This window comes from Corvus hawaiiensis, chromosome 7, assembly GCF_020740725.1.
Source record: "Corvus hawaiiensis isolate bCorHaw1 chromosome 7, bCorHaw1.pri.cur, whole genome shotgun sequence".
Lineage (NCBI taxonomy): Eukaryota > Metazoa > Chordata > Aves > Passeriformes > Corvidae > Corvus > Corvus hawaiiensis.
The window spans coordinates 24734581-24749125 of record NC_063219.1 but is presented as its reverse complement, the minus strand read 5'-3'; the positions used below and the strand labels follow the sequence as shown (position 1 = coordinate 24749125).

At 49.5% G+C, this 14545-nt stretch overlaps 1 protein-coding gene across 2 annotated transcripts; it reads left to right on the top strand.

The window, feature by feature from the left end:
- The first annotated feature begins 75 nt into the window (after positions 1-75).
- Positions 76-14252, top strand: RETREG2 (reticulophagy regulator family member 2). Of its 2 annotated transcripts, none has more exons than XM_048308743.1 (9): positions 76-378; positions 2603-2709; positions 7425-7455; positions 8173-8308; positions 9634-9718; positions 10499-10636; positions 10966-11060; positions 11939-12074; positions 12812-14252. In XM_048308743.1, exons 1-9 carry the CDS (start codon positions 164-166, stop codon positions 13534-13536), a joined length of 1668 nt encoding a protein of 555 aa, XP_048164700.1. In that variant the 5' UTR covers positions 76-163; the 3' UTR covers positions 13537-14252. The 2 variants fall into 2 exon arrangements, with proteins under 2 accessions (XP_048164700.1, XP_048164701.1); XM_048308744.1 differs by lacking the exon at positions 76-378 and adding an exon at positions 1729-1829.
- The last annotated feature ends 293 nt before the right edge of the window (positions 14253-14545 follow it).

The window sequence follows — 14545 nt, the reverse complement described above, 5'->3', positions numbered from 1 at the left end:
CCGGGCGCAAGCGCGGCCGGTGGCACCCGGTTCCCCCCCCGCCTCCTCCGTCCCCGGGCGCACGCGCAGGGCGGCAGCGGCCGCCGGTCCCTCAGGCGGTGCCGCCCGCCTGGGCCGGTGACAGCGGCATCTCCGCCTTCTCCCCCCTCCCCCCCCCGCAACCATGGCGAGCGGCCGCGCCGAGGAGGCGGCGGCGGCGGCAGCGGCCGAGGAGGAGGAGGAGGAGGCGGCGGCGGCAGCGGCGGCGCGTCTGGCAGCGGCGCTGCGGCAGCGGCTGCGGGGCTGGGAGGCGGCGCTGGCGACGGCGCAGCGGCTGCTGGTGTGGGAGAGGCCGCTGCACAGCCTGGTCACCGCGGCCGCGCTCGGCGGGGCCCTCTGGTGAGCTGGGGCGGGAAGGGGGACCGGGGGCTGTCGGTGCCGCCCGTCCGGTTCGTGCCCGTGCCCGCAGCGTGCGACGGCTTTGGGGCCCGCGGTGGTGTCCCTGGGTTCCGGCGGTGTGTGTTCCCGCAGCCGCACCGCCGTGGGATATGCACAGCCGGGAGTAGCCGCGCTGTTTTCCTCTGACAGGCATAAACAGGCCCCTCCCTGAGGGGAGAAAGTGCCAGGAGGATTTGCCTTGTCCTGCGATAATAAAATGCAGATGGGCCCAACTGGAGCCTCGCCCAGGCACGTTTCTGCTTAATTTTTGCATCCGTGTTTTTATCAGTTCGTTTCACTCAGTAACTGCGGTCAGAGATCTCCACGGCCTCCTGCATCGGCAGCTGCCCTGCGGCGTTTTATTTGAACCTTTCTGCTCGGTAATCTTTCCCGGGAGGTGCTGATTTTTCACTCGGTTTTGGTGTGAGATTATTCCACCTTTCCTGTTTTCCCTTCTCTGCCTCTCCGCGGGGCAGCAGCATGAGGAGATGGGAGTGTGAGTGGCAGAGCCCAGCTGTGGAGGGGAATGAAAAACATCCTGTTTGTTTGTATAAACAGTGAGTCAGTTTTACTGTTGAAAACGCTCTGTCAGTGGCTTTCCCAGCAGAAAAAGTCAGAAGTGGCCAGGGAAAGAGCTAAAGGTTGGTTGCAGGTGAAATAAGAAGGGGCAGATTCTGAAGTTAGAGGAGGGGAAAGTATGTGACCCAACAGCCTTTGAAGTCTCTCTGATGAGGCAGTTTATGTTCTGTTTCCTCATCCATACAATTATCAGAGGTGTACGTGGTAGCCAGGCACATAAACTTTTTTTGGGTTACTCTACCACCTGAAAAGTCTCAGAGCAGAGCTATGAAGTGAGAAGGAGGGGGAGAGGTGCAGGTGAGATGGCAGGGGTGGTAGACAATGACAGCCCAGGGGCTGTGCATGATAAGGTTGAGAAGAGCAAAGAGTGCCCAGAATATGGGACAGCAGAGAGAGATTTAAGTACAGCAGAGGAGGAAAAATCATTTAGGGTCCCATGGAGGATTCAGCCAGCATCCTTTAACTGAAATCCATAAATGAGATGGAATAGGAGGAGATCCTTCCTGAGATGATGTGTTAAGCTACAGAATTGCTGTTTAACGAGAAGGAATACAAACGTTGTTTAGGTTGTTAAAGGTCCTGTAAGCCCATGGAAAGTGCAGCTTTTGTTCTGTGCTGCCCAGTGAGGCACATTTCACTTCCAGGTTCTCTACCTGTGACTGTGGCTTGGTGGGAACCCCTCCCTGCTCTGCACTGTGAGATTCTCCCTGACTCCAGTCTTTGTTTGGTGTATTTGACATTAGTTTCTGGCAAACACTCACTGAAGAGGAGCAGGGTAAAAAAGCAAAACGGCTCTTCTCTCCTGGAAAGGAATGTTCATTAAAGAGGTGAAGGTGAATGCATTTCCCTGTTTTTTTTTTTTTTTTTTTCTGGAGTGACTTAAAAGCAGCTCCTCTGAACTAGAGAAAAGGATGAATGCAGACAGCCACTGCTGGCACAAGTGCCACCCTGGCACCTTTGCTATTGAATCTCTGTGGAGTGGGGAGATAAACTCTTTGAGTGGCATTGCCCAGCTGTGTGTGAGTAGTATTCTGTGATCTGGCAAGTGGCTTGATCCAGTACGTGGATGAGGGACATGAAAGGTTTTATGTCACAAAGCAACTAAACGATTTAAGTGCTGGCTAGGCTCTGGTGAAACAGGGGGAGGTTTGTGATAAGAGAATGGGTATCTAGAATGGCAGGATGCATTACCTGCTTGTAATGCTGGACCTTGCCATGACAAATGGGATGTAGGTTTCCAGCGAACAGGCCGAGTTGCAAACAGTTTTCTGCTACAGCAGTCTGTCTTTATGTTATCTAGAGCCTCCACCTTGAGGCTTTGGAAGGACTTGTCCGGGGAGCATTAGCTTTGTTTTGCAACCTAGGGAGGAGCTCAGAAGCAGGGGAGGAGAGCACTGGGAGATGGCAGGGAGTCAGCTGTCTGGTGGTGGGCAAAGGCACCATTTGAGAGCGTGCTGTGGTGTGAGTGGGTGTCTGCAGAGTACAATGCTTGCTGCAGTAGCCCATAGCAGTTGGATATTTCTGCTTCAAGCCATATCTATTTGCTCATCAAGAGCAGTAATTTGCTGTCTCTTCACTGCCTAACAAGTTCTTGTTTGATTTCTAGGTTGTTTTCCTCCACCTCCCTGAGACCCCTCTTTCTCCTCAGCATGTCCCTTCTTGGCATCCTCTTGTTGGAGAAGTGGAAACCCAGGTTCCTGTTTGATTTCTCAGGTATGTGATGATTAGCACTGTAGATAGTGACACAGTTCTAGCGTTACCAGCTGCTGGGCTATGGCTATGGCCCTTCCTAGACTCTCTTAGCAGTAGTGTAAGTCCTATTCCTATTTTAACTGCAGGCCCAGATACTGGTGCTGCTTCTTATCTGTGTCAGAGGATTAGGATGTATCCTAATGCTCTGGGCATGGGGGAGAATTGCTCCCAGTGCTGAGAAATGCTGGGAGTGGCTCATTCTGAGAGTGGCTAAGGGGCCCAGCTAGCTTGCCAGGGAAGCTAGTGACAGGGATCATGTGTTTCTGCTGTGTCTTTTCTCTCCTGCAAATGTGGCAAAAAGATCATCTCAAGTCTGAGCATGTATGGCCAGCTGAGCTGAGGGAAGGAAAGGAGGGGATGAAAGTGTATTGGTTTTAGTTAAGTTCAGCGTGGGCTTGTGCCCTGAAAGAAGCAGAGCAAATGTGAGCCACTTCTTGTGGCAGGTAGCAGAGTGGATGATGAGGTCTGGCAGCAGCAACAGTTAGCGTATTGTACCTGTACTGAACAGCATCTGATCTCCAGCTAATCAGTGAGTCTGATCACCTGTCTTATCTTTCCCATTTATTGAAGGGTCTGTGCCAACATTAGACACAAAAGCAGCAAGAGGAATAGCCTCATAAAGATGATAGACATGGACTGGCTGCTGTCTGCTTCGAGTGCCTCCTTCTTTGGAGTTTATTAAATGACGGAACCCAGACCTTCCTACTGTATCTACTGCTACTGTTCAAAGGCAGCTCAGGGCCCTCCATCCCTGCCCCTCTACTCCAGGGAGAGTTTCTGAATGAAAGCCCCTCTATATGTGTGTTTGTAAGGTGCCCTTTATTTGACCTAAAAGGGTACTGACTTAAAGGGTGCTTTCACAGAAATCCTGATAAGATTAGATATGTTACAGCTGTAGTCTTGAAACTGTTTGTTCTGTGTGGTTCAAGTAACCAGGCAGTTAAACTGAACTGGCCAATTTAATTTCCTGCTTATTCACATTGGTTTTTAAAGGGAATAGTTTAAAGCCAACCCAAACCACCTCACTTGAAACATGTCCAGAAATGCGAAAGTCTGGTGTCCAGTACAGAATGGTGTCATTGAAGCAGGTGGGGGTGGAATCATTCCAGCAAGTACTTGGCCTGTAAAAGTTGTGTTGTCATAGAAGAAATAGGAAATTCATACTGAAATCTATTTATATGATGCAGAGCCATGAGGAATAAAAAAGAAAAGCAAACAAAACTGCAGCACGAGGGGTTAGGCTCGTCCTAGGCCATCTGCTCTGCTGGAAGTCAGTGCACATCTGACTGTGCCTCTCCTCAGTGTTCTTCACATATTTCACTCCTTCCTGCTTTTCTGCTGCTGACAGCAGAGAACAGGGACACCTTTCTGATGTGCCTGGTTAGGTCACAGCCCTGATTTTGACATGGTCCACTGGACCGTGTTTCCTTTGCTTCCACAAGGAAGGAATGGTGCTCTGCATTCCTGAGGGGCCTCCCGTAGAACTGGTACTCCTGAACACTTAGGGGTTCTTGTTTGGCTCTCACTTCCTGCTGAAGCAGAGCTGTAGCTTTGTGGCTTACCTCCTTAGTGCTTCCTGTAAGCCTTTTCTGGAGTTCTGGGAGATGGGTCAGTACCATATTTTCAAGAGTCAGCACGTGTGTCTCAGATGACTGCTTCTAAGATGACTTCTGAAGGAATGCTAAAACCTCAGCATGTGTTTTGCAGTTACTCACACACTGTGATCAGGGTCACACTAATAGCATCAAGCTGTGCGACTTTTTTAGGTCCTTTCAGAAGGGACTGCATATTTTCAGCTCCTGTGCAGGGTATTTTCTCAATATCTACATGGAGTTCTACTTAAACATTATTTAAGGACTTAGGAAGCATCTCCAATTTCTCCTGAAATGGGTATCAAGTAGGGATGTTTTCTGTAGCCTTGCTGTTTGGCAGCTGTGTTTCAGTCAGTGCAGGAGAGTGCAGTGTGGAAGAGCTCTAGCAAAAGTTTTGTTGCTGTTGAATGCTAGTACTCCTTAAAAAGGGCCCCTGCTTTCTAGCTAAAGTTTACATACAGATGAAGAATGTCTCTTGGAGAAGTGTTGAAAACCTGTAAGAGCCAAGGAATCCATCAGCAATAGTTTGTCAGTACCAACATGTAACCTAAACTCCTGCATGGCTGTCTGATCTCTCAGAAGAGTCTGGTGTATATCAAGTGATTTGTATTAATCCACAGTCCAGTGTGAAATGCTGACAGAACGATTTCAGCCAGTTATTGATGATCTGAGGCCAGCTCTGGGTGTCCTGCTTGCCAGCTTAGTTGTGCTGGTGCTCGACAGTATTTCAGCACAGGTTGGAGTTAAGCCTTAACTGAGGGACCCTTTCCTGTTGGAAATGCTCTGGGTTTTTTGGGGTTGGGCTGTTCTTGCAACTAGTGTAAGATTCCAATGCTTTACAGTGGCCAGAAGGCAGACTACTCTACTACAGGAAGCAACATACTGTTGATCTTAAAGACAGCTTGTTTTTTGCCAGATAGCTGAGATCACGTGAAGACCCTGCAGCCTGCTGTAATGTTCTGCTCCCCAAAGTGTCTCTGAAACCTTCAGGATCAACTGAGGAGAATTGTTTCACTCCCTCTGCTGGCGTATTTTGGATGGCTGGGATGACTGCAACCAGTCGGAGAGGAGTGGGGTTCCTGTGCCATCCCACTTACTGTGTGCTGGCACATCTGTCCAGCAGAGGTGGCGAGCATCCCAGCACCTCGTTTGATACACTGTACAGCTGGTGTAGCCAACCCTCACAGACTGGCTAGTGCCAGATGTAATGTGTTTGGTGATTTAGCACAGGTGATAGATGAGGCTTAGAGATAGAGCTGGATTTCTGTGTGCTGCGATTAAGCAGCTTTAGATTCCTGAGCACAATAACAAAACACAGCAATGGCAGTTGCAGGAGGGAAGCAGCTGCCCTGTGGGGGTGAAGCTGCATCCATAATATTCACTTTGCAGCCCAAGCTTCCTCCGTGAGCTGCCCCATCCGCCATGCCAAATGTTTCTGGGCAGAAGAGTGAATGGACAGCCCAGTCTGAGAGCAGTTGACTCCTCTTGTCAGGCCTGATTACTGGAAATCTGGGTCACGCTCTCAAAGAATCGCCTCCTCCCTGGGTGATTGGCCTCCTGCTCCACTGCGCTAGCCGGCTGGTGCAGTGCCTGCAGCAGGAGGAGGAGTCTGGCAGACTTGGCCCAACATCCTGTGTCTTGGGAGAACAGTGGCAGGGCTGCTACAAGCAGTAGTTGGTCTCTTCTGTGGCTTGAGCTGGATGGAGTCTGAAGTCTCACTGGGTGATTGCAGTGATGGTTGGTTGTTTGCCTCTTCGGTGCATTCCCCTGAGGGAGTCATTGCTACTCTTGGGCTTTTTGCCTGGCTGGTGACTCCAGGAGGATTCAAACCCCTTTTTGCACAAGTTGCATTTCCTTAACCTATTTCTGACTATAAGCCTGGTCTCTGAAAATAAACTCTCCTTTATTTTAATTCTGTTTACATGGTGACATGCAGTGGGGGGGACAGGGTTAGGGTTATAACCTCATGCACTGAGTTTGCTGCTGGTCAGACAGCATCAAAGATACATCAGCCCCTGCCAGCTCTAGGACAGTGGGTGGACTGGTACAGGAGGGTAGATCTCAACAAGCTATCACAGCACGAACAGGGCATTGTTAAATACAGGAGACTTATAAAGGCTGTGTTGATAGAAGAGCTTTGGTTGAGCCCTGTACATCCTGAGACACCAGTCAGCTTGCCAGGATATCCAAATCTGTGAGCAACCAGGCTCATGAATTTCAGTTGTCGTAGAATTTTTTTTTCCTCAATGTATCTAAAAGCAGAGCATAATCATACGTGACCTCTGCTATTGAAACACTGCTCCTCTCTTCAGTACTGCATGAACTAAGTCCCTATTTGATCCTCACTGGGTTCAGTGCAGAGAGGAATGGGAGAGCCTTTCCCTTGCTCTTATCCAGAGTGACGGACCTTAGGAGTATAGTTATATCTGTGCCTGGCACAAAAGGCTGTCAGGGGATATAAAAGAGCCCTAAAATTAGAAAATTATGCACAAGACTGCTATTTGTTACTTAATTCCATGGGAGAGGATGGAGACAGCAGGGACATCTCTGGTATTTGTACACAGCATCCTGCCAAGGACGGGGCTGGTCAGTGGGAAATGCAGCTCAGACCTCCTGGTGCCATGTTTAGCTCCGAGATGGAAGCTGAAGCTTTGCCCAGCTCCAAAACTGTGCTGGCAGCCCCCTGTGAATGACAAGTGCTGGCACCCGCTGTGGGAATGGCACTGCCCAGACATGTGGGACACCAGGAAAAGCTGCATGATCCTTGGAGCGGAGAGTCCCATGTTAACACCAGGATACACTTCAGATATGAGTGTCCTGCCATGTGTGTGTTGGGTTGCAAGGTGTGCTGGGGTGCCCAGAGATCAGTGCTCTGCTGCTCCAAGTCTCCAGGCATGCTTTGCTAAAGCCTCCAAGCTCAGGCTGCAAGCCAGCGATTCCTGCTTGCATGAGAGCACAAAGAAGGTCCCCAGGGTCCATCCCCAGCTAAGGATCATACATCTTCAGCTCTGCTCTGTTCAACTGGTAAAAATGTCAGGTTTTATTTTTCACTTGGCTGACTAATCTGCTATGTTCTCTCTACAGCACAGCCATCAGAGGAGCCAGGAGGAGAGAGGTAAGCTCGCAGATGTGTTCCTTGGTGAGTGGGGAGAGTGGGGAAGCCTTAATTTAGTATGGTGATCTCACCTGTCCTTTTTTTCTGTTGTGAATAAATTGCATGGCCCCTGCTGTGAAACACTGCTAGTGACTTCTGCACTAGGAGCTGCTTATCAGCTCAGGAGCCACTGTTTGAGACTCCGGGGAAAGCTAGTGTTCTTTCAGTAGCAATAAAACTCAAGTACTTCTGATGTTAGGAACTCTTAGGTTTCTTCCCTGGATCTGTCCTGAACTATTTTAAGAATCCTCCAGAGAGAAGGAAATCACTGAGACTGACTTCTGCAGGCTGCTCTCTCTGGTGGCATGGCTTGCATCCTTGGCTCTGGTTGTAGGTCTGAGCACCACTCTCTGGCTACCTTGGACTTGGTGCCAGAGGGAGCCACATAACTAGTTACTGTGTGTGGCTTTGAGTAAACTGCTTTGCATCTTGGGCTTGTGGCATGGGGATTCTGTGGCATGGTATCTGCCGCTGCTTGGCTCAGGTGTCTCTTAACTTTCTTCCTGATTAAGGGGAAAAACTGTCTCCAAATCAAGCATCTTCTGTAGTTCAGTTGAAGATGCAGTCAGTATTGTCAAGCCTTTGGTAGGGAACTCTGCTTCCTGGTGCAGCTGTTCCTCCACTCCAGGAAAACAGACCATGTTCAAAGATTGTCTTCTTGCTCTTGTCTGTCTCTAGTGAGGGGGTGACTTCAGGGGCACAACCTCACCTGCTCAGTGTCCCTGAGCTGTGCCACTGTCTGGCAGAGAGCTGGGTCACCTTCAGGCTGTACCTGCAGGAACTGCTACAGTACAAGAGGCAAAATCCTGCCAAGGTAAGCTGGAGATACCTACTCTTCTGTGCAGGGGCTTTTATTTCCATTACTAGTGGCTTAAGAGATGGAAGAATGTAAATTCAATATTTTTACAATTGCTATCCCTGTCCAATATTTGCTGTTCATTCCTTGTAGATTCTGTGCCATGGGAAGTTTCAATAATGAGTAATTGACTTCCAGTATTTGTAAACTGGAGCTGAACTTAACCCCTCCTGTGAATGGCTTGCTGTACTTAATTTCATTTCTTAGTGTGCAAAGGAAGCTCTTAGATTGGGACTGGGGAGAAAAAAAGGGAAGCCTCCAGTCTCTGGCCCTTTCACAGGTTCAATTCTTAAGATGGTCCTATTTCACTAGCCAAGATTGTAGCTAGCAAAATCCAAACACAGTGCTGTTCCTGAGTGCATGGAAACTTGTCATTAAACATGTTCTAATGGCTGTGATGTATGTTGTTTGGAAAGGGTTTGTAGAGAGGAGCTGGCTTAGCATCACAAAAAGTAGGACAGACCAACCACTAGGATTGTGTCAGGCTTCCTGGGGTTCAGTGTGCCAAAAGAAGTGGGTTTCTAACACTGCTAATTACTCCTTTTCTGTCCCAGCCACAGGTAGTAGAAGACCAGGTCCAAAGATGCCCATAAAGAGTGAATTCTTTGGGAGCAAAGCCCATAGAGGAACCTTAGCTTTTGCAGACCCTCTCCATTATGAACTGAACTCTTAATTGCTGGATTTTGTCCATATCTGAACCCATGCCCTGGTTTGCAGATTGTCTATTCTCACTTTGCCCCCTCGCCCCAGGAGAATGTCAGACAAGCCATCAGGGCTGCACCATTGTACTTCACTTTTTCCAGGGGATGGAGGTCCTGGTCGGATGGGAACATGGGCTCTGCTAATGCTTCTGCCAGTTGGTTTATGGCACAGCAGTGGCACAGCATCTGGTGACTCTGTAACAGGTGTCGGGACAGGACAGTTTTCTCCTGAAGTGCTGAGCTTTACAGGAGAAATGTACAAGTGGCAATTGGCAATATCCCATCCTATCCTCAAGGAATGTAATTTACTTCATAAAGAACTGTCTGATAAAGTTTTGATTTCTTTTATTGGGTGTTGGGTTACCTTGGTCATCCTGTGCTTGAACCTGTAATGCTTACAGCTTAACCCAACTGAGCTGTCCAAGTTGTGACTGTCAGCACCTGAATGTACTTGGTGCAGAGCTGGCTGACTGACTTGGTTAGGACCATCTCTCATCTTGTACTAACTGGGTTTCTGGCATTGGTTGCATAGATGTTTCTCTCCCTCTTGTCACTTCTGTTTGTTCCTCTCTCTTCCTTCAGTTCTGCATGAGTGTCTGTTCAGGCTGCCTGATTCTGGCTGTAGTTGGACACTATGTTCCAGGCATAATGATCTCCTACATCATTTGTGAGTATAAGCAGCTCTCTTCTCTGACTTAAGCTGAGACATGACCTAACTGTGCTGTTGATAGGCTGGTAAAAGCAGATTTGTAGTTTTCTCAAGGGGATCTGTGCTAGGTGATGAATCGATATACAGGGAATGTGTTCCGGGAAGTCTCTGTAAGTGCGTGCATGCAGTACAACTGCAAAGGCAGGAGAGGGAGCCGTGACTAAAACATTGGTGCCCTCTGTTGCCCACAGCTCAGGCTGTGCTGGCCGAGGCTCCAGGGAAGCAGGGAGCTACAGTCTCTCAGTTCGTAATGTGAGCAAATCCATATCGAGAGTGTTGTTAACAAAGCTGCATGTTGGGTAAATAGACCTTTTTCACTGCATCGTGAGTCCCTAATAATTCTGTTCTGGTGCTCTGCTGTGAGCGCATCTGCATATGAGCTCTATGCTGCTACCCTTATAAAAATTTTGGTGATAATTAGTTTTAATTCTCATTTAAGCTCGTTTCAGGACTTCTATTGCATGTTGGGGCTGGAGTGCAGTGGCTGAAGAGAAGGGCCTACACTTCATCTTAACATAAATCTATATTCTATCTGAGATCTGGCAGTTAAACCTGGTTAATCAAGCAGCTTTGCAATGAGTAAGAAGAGCCATGGATGAGGATTTTTGAGCAGTCAGATGGGAAAGCACATGCCATTGAAATATGTTTCCCTTGATGCAGACTTTCTCAGTTGCACCACAGGAAGAGTTGGGTTGTACTTGGTCTGTCTCTCACACTCCCTGCATTCCATGTCCACAGTGCTCAGCATTCTGCTCTGGCCTCTGGTGGTCTACCATGAGCTGATCCAGAGGATGTACACACGTTTGGAGCCTGTCCTGATGAAACTGGACTACAGTATGAAGGCAGAGACGCTGCACCACAAGCATGAGAAGAAGAGTAAGGACCTACCTTCTCTCTGGCTTTTTTTGATGCTGTATTCCTAGGGTGGAGCTGTAGAAAAAGGACAATAGGAAACCATGTCTGCCAACACTGTGTGGTGAAAGGCTGCAGAGGAATAGGGAAAATGAGGTGGAAACTTAAGGATTATGGGGAGAGCAACTGTGTGTTCCCAGGTGATCCTGAGAACAGCACATGAGAGCAACAGGTTATGCTTGTCTCCAGGAACCCTGTGCTCTTCCACAGGGTAGCAGAAGTAAGGGAAAGTGATGTATAAAGGCAGAAAATCCATTCAGTGTCATGTAAAGCCTTTCTTCTCTTTCTGACAGAGCGACAAGGGAAGAGTGAGCCTGCAGCAGGTGATGAGCCAACAGCAGAGACGGAGAGTGAGAGTGAAGCAGAGCTGTCAGGCTTTTCCCCAGTGGTAAGAGCACAAAGAGATTGGCAGGAGCCAGTCCCTCTTGTCTGGTCTATAGCAGCTTGGGAGCCGAGGGGTGGTCTGAGTACAGCAACAGTAATAACACACGGCAGAGCAATAAATCACTTCTTTGCAGAATTCTAAGGGGAGAAGGGCATGTGTTTGATGAAGGCCATCGTTTCCAATCTGGGTATTGAGAATTTGGTGCCACAGAGCTGGTGACGCCGTAGCAGGACAGGGCCAGCCATGCCCCAGCCTCCTGCTGACCTCAGAATTACTTTGATGGTTATGCTTCATGCTCAGAGAATGTGAGTGTCTCCTGAAGAAATGAACACCCCTGGTATAATGTGCAGGGGCTCCTCAAAACTGGAAAAGGGTGTTGAGCAGCTCTAGTGTCTCTTACACAGTTCTCTGCTTTCAGACAGATTGTGTGTGACCTTTCTATATTTGCACCACAGAAACAAACCAAGCATCTTTCTTCACATAGCTCTGGGCATGTAGCTGGGCTGTGAGGTGGGAAGCTTGTTTCCAAAGGAATGTGGATAGCACTGCTACTTGTAGAAGGCTTCGTTGCGCTCAGTGTGAATGCAGAAGGGAAAGGGGTGTTCTCCTTGGTGATCCCAGGAGAGGAAGAAGGATCAAAGCCTTCTGAGACTCCTACAGTCTCATCCCATCTTGTGCTGCCTCTTTTGTGTTTTTCACTGAGAGCAGGCAAAGCTCTGGGCCAGTGAGCTGAGACTGCCCTTCCTTCCAGTGCAGGGACCACTTTGCCGGCATACTGTCCCTCCAGCAAGGACTTCTGCCTGGAAGGTCTGGAGGTGCCCACAGGCAGTACTTGTACTTAGACACACAGGAATTTGTCTCTCTGCCTTCATCCCATGCAGGTGGATGTGAAGAAAACTGCCCTAGCACTGTCAATCACAGATTCTGAGCTCTCTGATGAGGAGGCTTCTATCCTGGAGAGTGGGGGCTTTTCTGTTTCAAGGGCTACCACCCCACAGCTGACGGACGTTTCTGAAGGTACATGATGGGACATCTTGCTGCCCCCTTATCCTTGGTGTTTTGGCCCAGAACAATGGGTCTTACAAATGGGAGGGCAGGTAGAGAACCCAGCTATTTGCATGGGAAGAGCATTGAAAGGAGGAAGGAAAAGCAGTGCAGCATGCCCTGACTTCATGGCTGATCATAAGCTGGTCCTGAGTGGACATCTGACTCTAATTACTGCCCCACAAAGCAATGCTGTCTTGTGACTCCAGCAAAGGAGCAAGGCCACCCACAAAGTCCCACAGAAATAACTGAATAGGATAGTCACACACGTGTATGTGATGCTGGGTGAAACAGGTCAGGCACCCCATCCTGTCAAACTTAGTAGCTCAGAGAAGGGCTGGTTAGTGGTGAGGAACATGGGGGTAATCACTTGGATGTGGCTAATTGGGTGTCTGGGAAGGAGCAGGCAGGTGACGTGCTGTAAACACAGTTTCCCTTACCTTGGGGGTTTTAATGGGGGGCTCTAGATGCAGAGAGCATGAGCTGGAGCAGGAAGTCCTCTCTGGGCCCAGGGCACATAGAACAGGATCACAAAAGAAACATTCCATGTGAATCATGCCACTGGCAGGAGGGAATAGCTGCAGACCTCTTCCTGCTGTGCTCCAAGGATAGGGAAGGTACCTGAAAGTCAGCTGTGGTGTGTCAGCTGGGGTAAGGTGGGTGAGAGGTCAAGGTGAGAGAACCTGTACCTTAATGCTGGTGCCTTTCAGACCTGGATCAGCAGAGCCTGCACAGTGAGCCAGAGGAGTCGTTTTCCAAGGACCTGGCAGAGTTTCCATCCGTGGAAGAATATCATTCCAGAGACCTGGGACCACAGAGTGATGAAGACGTGTTTGGTGTGCCTCTGGGTCCTGAGCTTGCCCACGCTGCCTGTGAGCTGGACTCAGCAGAGAAGGAGGCCGTGGACTCTGACCTCTCCATCCTTCGCCTCGCATCTCCTCTCCATTTTGTAAATACGCACTTCAATGGGAGTGGGCAAGCGGCAGGAGGCAACACAGAGCCAAAGACTGTCCCTGCCCCAGGCTTGGGCATCTGCATTAACACGCTGAGCGAGGAGATCGTCACCACTGCCATCACCACAGCGGTGCAGAACACCCTCTCTGCCCTCCTGCGGTCCTCAGAGGCCAGCGAAGGGCCCTCCCTCTCTGAGTTCCTCCCCACCGAGCCTGAAGAGAAACTGAGCTTCCAAGCACACCTGTCAGAGAGCGAAGTGGTGGAGACAGAGACAGAAGCTTCACCAGAGGATGAGGAGGAAGCAGATGACTTTGAGCTACTGGATCAGGGGGAGCTGGAGCAAATGAATGTAGAGCTGGGGCTCGGAGAAGAGCAGGTGGCACAGGAGGCTGCTCCATCTTCCTCCTCTCACGTGCTTGCTGAGCTGCCAAAGCAAGGAGATGAGGAGGAGGCAGTGATGACAGCAGCATCTATGTCTTAGGTCTTATTTGTGCACCCCCTTTTTCTCCATCATCACTGGAAAGAAGGAAAAACTCACAGAGTGAACATGCAGTGGGTTTTTAGATGTTTGTGTTGACTGGGATGGAAACGCATCAGTGTTAATGTGCTATGTCTGGAATAATGAATCCTTTCCATCCTTCTAGAGCCTGGCCTTCACTGGCTGAGCAGGAGGCCCTGCAGCTGGGGAGGAGCTAGCTCCTAGAAGCCTTATGCCACAATTGAAACACCAACCCCAGCAAACGCTTCCTAGTAATGGTGCAGTATTTCGGTCTGTCTTCTGTTTGTCTTTCGTTTTGCACGCAGAGTACCGAGCTAGCTGTAGCTGCTGCTAATACCCACATCCCCAGTAGGACATATGCAATCTTATTTTATTGGGTTTTTAAATGGCTAAAAATGTAAATAATTTTAACTTTCATTGGTTTTGTCTGGGGGGAGGGATGGGGTGCACAGTCAAATGTGGATCTCAGGGGTTAGCAAAGAGAAAGAGGTCTTTGGAGCAGAGGGTAGCAAGGGGACAAGGGCAGATGGGTGTTGTGCAAAGAGACCCCTTCTGCAGACTGCTACTGTCTTTTGTGTCACTGCTGGAACAGGGTGTTGGGTGATACCTGCTTTTTTTCCCTGTCTCATTTGAGTTCTGTTACTGGGTGGCTGTGGAGTTAATTTTTTTGCAATCAATGAAATTCACTCCTGGCCCTGTTCAGTACTCCAGTTTCTTGCTGCCGTGGCATCTCCTGCCTTCCGCACCACTGACCCTTCTAGCACCACATCTGTGTTCTGCTGGGCATCGTAGCATGGCACCTGGAGACTCCGAGGTGGCTGGAATAGAGCCAGGAGCTCTGTTACACGACAGGATCCGTGGTTTGTGCCCCTTGGGGCAGGGGAGGAAGGATGGAGAGAAAAGTTCAAGCTGGGGGCAGAGACACATCTTGCTGGCCTGGCACGGCAGGATGGCTCTGGCGCTGGCCCTCGTGGACTCCGCCTTTGCCCTG

Bases quoted from the DNA above. Each gene is read 5' to 3' on its own strand.
- RETREG2 (XM_048308743.1), top strand. From the start codon at position 164: ATGGCGAGCGGCCGCGCCGAGGAGGCGGCGGCGGCGGCAGCGGCCGAG. The intron at 8,309-9,633 runs GTAAGCTGGAGA...CTCTTCCTTCAG, and splicing joins AGAGGCAAAATCCTGCCAAG to TTCTGCATGAGTGTCTGTTC. The intron at 9,719-10,498 runs GTGAGTATAAGC...CCATGTCCACAG, and splicing joins AATGATCTCCTACATCATTT to TGCTCAGCATTCTGCTCTGG.